Source organism: Poromitra crassiceps (genome assembly GCF_964638095.1).
Source record: "Poromitra crassiceps genome assembly, chromosome: 19".
NCBI classification, from domain to species: domain Eukaryota; kingdom Metazoa; phylum Chordata; class Actinopteri; order Beryciformes; family Melamphaidae; genus Poromitra; species Poromitra crassiceps.
The window spans coordinates 7760055-7768100 of record NC_139646.1 but is presented as its reverse complement, the minus strand read 5'-3'; the positions used below and the strand labels follow the sequence as shown (position 1 = coordinate 7768100).

Below are 8046 nucleotides of genomic sequence, written 5' to 3'. Positions count from 1 at the left end.
AAACGCCCCTCCTCCCCGTTTTACAAGCAATTTTAGGCTGGAAAAACATACGTTTGCAATACTATATACGTATATTTGATTTTCCATCTACAAGTCAAGTCAATAATATATACATATTGCAGATGCCATGGTAGACTCAGTTCTCAGTCTAATCCGTTTCACTACCTTAGGTTTGGTGGTTAGGTGGCGCTGTTGGCGCCGCTCACCAAACGTCTGGAAACCGACTTTTAAAATGCGGTGATTTCTTTGAGAGGTCACCAAACTGGAAGTTGCTCGTGTGATAATGCTGTTGGTAGTTGTAGTCGTACAGCCGTACTTTTTATGGTTTTTACGGCAGGCCTCACCACTCAGGACTACAGATGAAAGCTATTGGCTACTCGTCAGGAAGTCGCCATAGGAGAAGAGCCATATAAATGCAATGCATCGTGGTCATCCTTCCTGTTCTCATTTACCCTGCACAGGAACGCAGCGTGGCAAGAGGGAAGCAGCTGTGCTCTTTTTTTAAGCTGTTTTAGCCATTTTTTTTGCTACACCATGAAAACTGTCCTTTCGCTGTGTTTTGCACATGTTACAACGTGACCCTGGTAGCCGTTCACTCTGAACAGACTTAAAATGGTGAGTATCTGTCGGCATCAGCAGTAACAGCCACGTGGATGCAGCTGCAGGGCCCAGGGCAATCGGAACAGCCTAATCACTTTAGCGAACTTTGGTTATAAATATACGAGTTTAACTGGCAAAATGTGATGTAACGTATTACCGTGAGTGAGATCTTTAGAATCGTCGATAGTAGGTAGTTATGTAGTGGAAAGTTTGATGGTGTTTTGTAAGTGGTTTTAAGTTCCACGTGCATCAGTGGTGAATGATTAAATACATTTTTACTAAATGGCCCGTCCCCCCAGACTATTTTAAATGTTCAAGTTTGAGTACACGTGAAGAAATTACTCTTGCAGTGTAACGTTAGAATATTTTTAGAGAAATAAAGGTTACAAATCCTGTGTTCCTGTAAAGCTTGGATTAAAAAATGACTGCATGCAGAACATGATCCATTGTACAAGCAGACACAGAAGTACCCATCAAACAAAGTACTTTGATGTTTCTTTATAGTACTGATGAAAGGTATTGTTTGTCATTGGCTGGACTCATGAGCCCTCTTCTCTTTGTATTGTCTTCATTCAGGAACTCATTGACACAGGATGGAGTCTGCCTTGTTGGTGACTTTCCCCATGAGGAATTAGACAAGCAAACTGATGACCCGCCTTGAAGATGGACTATCACTGGCTAAGAGCAATGTGAGTCAAGATTTATCAGACTGTAAAGAAAATGAGAGCTGCCCTAGCATGCATAAAAAGAACACCCACTTTCCCATGCCACCTTTACCATGTGCCTTTCAAAGCCAGTGATGATCAACAAAATCAACTTTTCTGACACCTCATATGAGAGCTGAACCCCAGCTCCTGATTCCAACTCTGATCTGAGGCATTGGCATATCAAGTGTAGTATGTCAAGCTTGTCTTCTCATAAAAGCATTTTTTTTTTTTTTTTTAAATCCTCTTCCACATTTTCCTTACTGTTCTGACAGTTGGCCTAGTGAAAGATGACTTTTGCCAGACTGAAGACCTGGAAGCTGCTGGTCAAGGATCCAATCCAAGAACTAGAGCTGCTCTCTGAAATGGGCCTGGAGTGATGGTGAAGCTCTCACTGAGGAGCTCACTGGTGAGTACTGGCGAGTCACCTGTCGACACGTGGAAATGTTCAGCCAGTGATGACAAATTAAATTACTTTTCTGACACCTTCTATGAGAGCTGCACTGCAGCTCCTGATTCTAACTTTGTTCTGAGGCTCACTACATATGAGAGCAGTAGTGTTGTATGGTATATTGATATATGTTAAACTTAATTGAGCTCTCCTTATCCACTTTTTTTTTAAGGTTGATTTATGGCTCTGTGAAGGCGGATTGTCCTGCTGACAGCAAGGTTCTTGGTTGTGCAAATGGTAAGTCATTATCATGTTAATGTATACTTTTTTTTGAATGCCTGTGTTTGAGCCAATGATTACAAAACTAAATAACTTTTCTGACACCTCGTATGAGAGCTGAACCACAGCTCCTGATTCTAAATCTGATCTGAGGCTTAAAAACATAGGGGATAATTGTCCTTGTCTGTCACCGATGGTCACTCTGGACTAATCTGCATTCTTCTCTCTCAGGTGACACCAAATGGAGGCTTTCAATTCTTGAACCTGGAATTCAGCAGCTTCACATGTGCAAATGTCGTCGCACTTGCCAATAACTTCTCTTGGAGCCAAAAGAAGAAATTAGATTATAGGTAATTGTATTGTACCGTTTGTTTGTAAAGCTGAAGAAGGCAACAAAAGAACGGGCGGAGGAAGAAGACGGGTAGAGGCAGGGCGAGGCAAGGAGATGTCCGTTAGTGCGCTGCCACCAGGAGATGTTCCAGGATTAAAGGAGTAAAGTGCTGGTGGTTCCTGGCTGACAGGGCACAGAGGAGGTGGAGGTGTGACGGGCAGTAAGGTCGAGCAGGTTATCACAGTGGGGTCTGGAAAATAAATCAATTGACTGAAAATGAAGGCCCTTAAAAAGTCCATTTGAGGTATCAAATTGTGTAGCTATTGGACTGATTGTGTTAAATGCTATCGTCTCATATGGATCGCAGACCCCTGAATGGAATCTTAAATCGTATCGTGGCAGACTTTGTGATCTCAGCAAATATCGAATCCTGATGAAACTTGTGATTTACACCCCTATCGCTGAGGTGACTAAAGTGGTGTTGATGCTTTAAAATATAGAAAAGTCTGTAAAAGTTATTGAATTTAATTTCAGAATTGCTTGCATATACCCTGTTATTATACCAGCTACCTCTACTAGTACTGTCAACTTTGTATTTATTCAATAAACAACTAATGTGGCTGTGATATGAGGTGGTGTAATGTGATTTAAAGACCACAGGGGCTCAAGACATTGATGGTATGAAAATGCTGAATATGTAGCTGATGTATGTAGAGTTAGCCATGCAGGCCAAAAAGCTGCACATGTTAGTTGGTTCATGTAGAGATTTAGTGTTGTCCCAAAGTACTTGCACTATTAAAAGTTATAAAATAGTCTCATTTGGGGACACCTGTACATAGCCTATTTAGTATTTTGGGTGTCACGCATAGTTTTAGAGATGTGTTCCAGAAAGTTGGGATCCAGGGTTTCCCAGAACAAAATGAAATTATAATTTGTGACTTTCGATAGAAAGATGGACAGTGGGTGACACATTATGTATGTCTACTACAGTCTGGTTCTGTATCAAACGAACTACTGGGGAGTTGTGAGATAATTGAAAATTATAGCCTTATGCAGCTGTATGGCTGGAACCCAATATACACTATGCAGCCTCCCCTCCCTCCCCCATCCAAAGTTTTGTCCCAAAGAGCCCCATCATCACCAAAGAAGGTGGGCAGAAAGTGAGATGCCTGAAAATAAGAATCATGCTTACTTCGAATGCATGATTGTGTGCAAATGTGTGTTCATTGCAGGTTATTGGCTGAAGTAGGCCAACAATGATAATTCGCAGTGGCAATCCAGTAGCTGCCCATTTTTGAAAACTAATGATCCTGGGGAGGGAATGTGCCTTAACACAGGAAACGTGAGTGCTGCCGGGCTGCATCTGAATAAAAAACAAATTCCTAGCTTGTTTTCCCTATGAGTCACGTCCTCATTTGCGTGCTTCCTGCCTGCCTGCCTCACTGCGTGCGTCCTGAGCATCAGCCCTCGTTTGACTAGCAAACCAAGTGGAGGGGCGACTGCTGCTAACTCCGCCCTGCGCATCCCGCATCCAGTCGCTACTAGAGAGGAGCGCAAGGGAGTGTCCTGGTCCTGCCCTGCACCACGGAAAGACACACACCCCTCCCTCCTGCACTCGAACCGGACTCTTCAGCCGGGAAAAAGCCCACGGACTCCCGCCTGACAGCGCAGCCTTCATCCGCCATCCTCCATCAGTCAGTCGGTCGTCTGCGCTTCTGTCCGGTAGGCCTGACGGTAAGCGCCGTTATCAATGTTACCGCGTAGGCTGCTGTGCTTCCATCTACCAACAATCACGGCGCATCTGCATTGATATTGATGTTTTAATCCAGCTGTGCGCACTCTGCGCGATGCGGCTTTATTTATTGTACTAGGCATCGAGTGCGCGTTATGTAAGATTGAGCTCAAATGCGACCAAGCAATTTATTATGGTGGAAAGCGACGGGCCTAAACGTTACACACAGTCGGTCCAATGCAGGCGACAAGCCTGAAATATACCCGGCCGCTGTAGGCCGGGTATATGGAGGGATGGAGACTGACTCCACAATAGCCTATGGGCTTCCTGCAGTGCCAATGATGTAACGTAACGTTGGTGAAGGTTTTTACATGGCTACTGGCAGATGCGGCCACTTGGATTAGGTTGGGATGTAAAATCGAAAGATGAGAGGGAGAGATTCCAACACAGGGCAGCCTACTACTGAATTGATCTGTGGTCGGACTCGGCCTGAACACTCATCTCAGCCCTCTGCTTGTGTCCCGTGGCAGGACGGGGTGGGGCAGAAAGAATAGGTTGATCTCAAAATAGACTACTTTCCTATGGGGATCCAATGGGGGGGGTTGTGGGGTCCACCCCTATTTATTACCTAAGTAGGCTACTACCTTCTTGATTTACAGACAGGCTGATTTCAGTCAAACGTTAATTCATTGGTGACAGAGCTCAGTCAAGACCGGGGCCGCCAGGGGGCACTAAGGGGGCCTCAGCAAATTAACGGAAATGCTTAAAAAAACATATTTATGGGGAATACATAGTCTGACTCTGGAACATTTTATAATGGGTCAAAAAAAGATTTGAGATAGCCTACAAATCCCCGGGCATGGGGCAGCTGGCAAGGTGTCATTAATTTTTTTCTACACTGAAGCTAGGTGGCAACCCTACTCAGTATCGTGATGTCAGGAATATTGTTTATTTTATTGACATTTTAGATTTGTTTCCAGTGAGATAGTTTATATAGTGACTTTGCTGTTGTAAACCGCTCCCCCAGGCATAGGCGATTCTAGACCTTCCAAACAGGGGTTGCACCACCCAGAAGTCAATATAACTCCGGTAGGGGGGTCTCACTGATAAAGAAATTTTGTAAATTTTAAAATAAAATGCATTAATCTGGGGCACTCTGAGAGCAAAATGAAGAGGCTAGTAGATATGAATAACTACACACATCACATTATCCTCTTCACTATGCTGTGGCTTTACAGTGATGAAAAAATAATTGTCTCCTTATATAGCCTATTCTATCTGCATGATAGTGTTTCCCAACCACTGAACCATGGCCCACTGGTGGGCCTCAGAGCACCATCTAGTGGGCTCCTAAAGCAGGTGTTTGCAGTCAACTACTTATGTGGCAGTCAAAATCTATTGTGGTGTACCTCCACAAATAGATAACTGTATAGGAGACACTGAATGCTATAGTAGGATATGACAACACATTCTGAACAGGGCACTCCTGAAAAAGAGAGCATTGCTCTCAGTGAGACTCCCCCTGTAAAATAAAAGGTGAAAAAAAAATCATCTGGCCACTAGGGGTTGCAAGTGCAGCCAGTGCACCAACATATAATCGCATCCCCAGGGGATGGGTCAAATGCGGAGAACAAATTTCACACATTGTGTGACAATCAGTGGGACTTTACTTTTACCTTTCTGTTGCCACTCTATAAACATTAGCAGGAGTTATATTTATTTTAAAATATAAAATACATTTTCTAATCTGAATTAATTCTTACTTTAAAATCATTGTTTTAAGCAATTCAGCTATTTAGTAATGAAAAAGAACCCAACCAATAACAAGGAGTATCGATAAGTGAGAGATGCAAACCCTAACCTGGACACCAGTAAAAATAATAATCTCACCAGCACCCATGGAATATCATGGTAAACAAATAAATAATAATCAAATGTAAACTAGACTGTCAAAATAATACAATAAATAAAAAATGTTAAAATCAAGGAAATTTCTCTGGCATTTCTAGTTTTTTGCTGTATCGAAAACATACGGAACCGTGACACCGCTGTTACATCGAAGTGAAGCATGACTTTTGTTAAGCGTTACACCCCTACTAAAATACTAATACTAGCTACATTGACCAGAAACAATAATGGCTCAGTTGTAACAAAACGTTTGATCCAGTGTGATTTCCACCTAATTTGTACTTTGACTGTAATGTGTGTGAACTCTCCTACACTCTTTTAACAGCAGCAGCAGCATGGACGAGTTAGACGTTCCGCAGATGAGGAGAGAAGTGGAGAGCCTTCAGTACCAGCTGGCAATCAATAGAGAGAAGTCCTCCATCACTGTTACCGAGTGAGTGGATGCTATACACACACACACAGACTATCTGAAGTAGTAAGTACCAGATGTGTACTGATGGTACGTGTGTGTGTTGCAGGCTGGTGAAGTGGATCGAGGGCTGTGTGTGTGAAGATCCATTCCTGAACCCTGAGCTGATGAGAGCCAACCCCTGGGTGGAGAAGGGCAAGTGTGTGATCCTCTAATGGTCACACACACACACAGATACTACACACATCACGGATGCATATAAACGAAAGAACCACGCACCCACACAATCATAATGCACTAACTCACTCGCTCACACACACATTATAATTATTATTATGTCTATTTATTTGGAGACCCATGAATGCTTTTAATTTATGTAGAGTGGAAGATTACTTGGCTGTGTGTGTGAGTGTACAGCACTGAGAGTAGCTTTCTAGAGGTTTTGTTGTGATAGACTACTGAGCAATGTAATCAAACAAAAAGTTTTTATTGGCTCTTTACACTGTCAATCAAAATAAAGACTGTTTTGAATTTAATGAGATGGATTTGTGATGATTACATAACAACACATTCACATGTACAAGGAGGAAAACATGCACTGGAGGAGGATGCTGTCCCATACTGTATTGAAGAAGACTTGAAACTAGCGATTGAGACCATGAACACATTGGGAAAGTGTTTACTGAGATAATAAATCAAGTGAGAAGTTGGTTCATTTTGCCATTCACTTCTATACAATCTGTCTTCTGTTTGCAGGCATAGACTGTATAAATTGGTGAGTTATATAACCCCCCCCCCCCCCCTACAGTTGTTGAAATCAAATTAGCCATAGACAGCAACACCGTTTTTTGAACCAGGCTGTAAACATGTTTATTTCTGCTTTACAATTGGGCATTTTAAAGATGGGAATGAATGGGAGATGACTCCCTTTTGCAGCCAGCCTCATGTGGCTATTAGAGAAACTGCAGTTTTTGGCACTTCCACTTGCCTTGGCTTGACCTTTCCAAGTGGGAGGTTGCCACTTGGAGTGTGTGTGTGTGTGTGTGTATTGGCGGGTTAGAGCAGCTCTCTGATATAGACATTTCGCCTCACAGCGTTGGACATGCCCTCGTTGAAGCGGAACCACACGTCACTGTTGCCTACTGCCGTCCCCATGGCGTGCACCATGCACTTCTCACCTGCAGAGACAGAAACCACACATCACTGTTGCCTACTGCCGTCCTTATGGCATGCACCATGCAATTAAAATGCATTCAAATATCTCTTGAAGTTATCCACCTTATCCTCAAGGCAATCAGCCTTTAGCTCTAACAGATTAAAACGGCAAACCGCTGATCTAAGCAAAGAAAAGCACCCCCGGTGCATTTGGGCCAGAAGTGCCTCAGTCAGGCGTTTGACTCTTTTCTCCAAAGGCTTTGGGGTGAATGTTGTTGCAGACTATACTAATGCCGCTTAGCAAGAAGCCTCTATAGCATGGCTGCACAATTTGGGGTCCGCAGGCCACTTTTCTATTTTATTTTAATGTAAATTGTCTATAAAATAGAATACATTTTAATGTACCGTAAATTCCGCACTATAAGCCGCACCGGAGTATAAGCCGCAGCAGCAAAATTGCCTGTTTGTTGAATTGAATTTGAATTAGCCTTTATTGTCTCCCTTGGGAGAAATTCTTTTTGGGCATCAAGAGACACA

The 8046-nt window shown here is 43.0% G+C and overlaps 2 protein-coding genes and 1 long non-coding RNA gene across 4 annotated transcripts in view; 2 read left to right on the top strand and 1 right to left on the bottom strand.

Annotated features, from left to right (window-relative positions):
* Nucleotides 1-451: 451 nt before the first annotated feature.
* LOC310793680 lies at nt 452-2920 on the top strand. Its single transcript, XR_014553535.1, has 5 exons — nt 452-615; nt 1177-1289; nt 1580-1713; nt 1928-1992; nt 2206-2920. It is a non-coding gene; the product is annotated as an uncharacterized lncRNA (long non-coding RNA).
* Nucleotides 2921-3851: 931 nt separating this feature from the next.
* On the top strand, nt 3852-6890 carry gng13a (guanine nucleotide binding protein (G protein), gamma 13a). Of its 2 annotated transcripts, none has more exons than XM_083656126.1 (3): nt 3852-4039; nt 6274-6378; nt 6464-6890. In XM_083656126.1, the coding sequence occupies exons 2-3, from the start codon at nt 6281-6283 to the stop codon at nt 6567-6569; spliced, it is 204 nt and encodes a 67-aa protein (XP_083512252.1). In that variant the 5' UTR covers nt 3852-4039; nt 6274-6280; the 3' UTR covers nt 6570-6890. The 2 variants fall into 2 exon arrangements, with proteins under 2 accessions (XP_083512252.1, XP_083512251.1); XM_083656125.1 differs by having other exon boundaries at nt 6271-6378.
* A 151-nt stretch (nt 6891-7041) lies between these two features.
* Nucleotides 7042-8046, bottom strand: part of chtf18 (CTF18, chromosome transmission fidelity factor 18 homolog) — a 14606-nt gene continuing 13601 nt past the window's right edge. Inside the window, exon 22 of the mRNA XM_083656124.1 lies at nt 7042-7532. Within this exon, the coding sequence (XP_083512250.1) occupies nt 7411-7532 (122 nt within the window). The 3' untranslated portion in view covers nt 7042-7410. The remainder of the gene's footprint in view (nt 7533-8046) is intronic.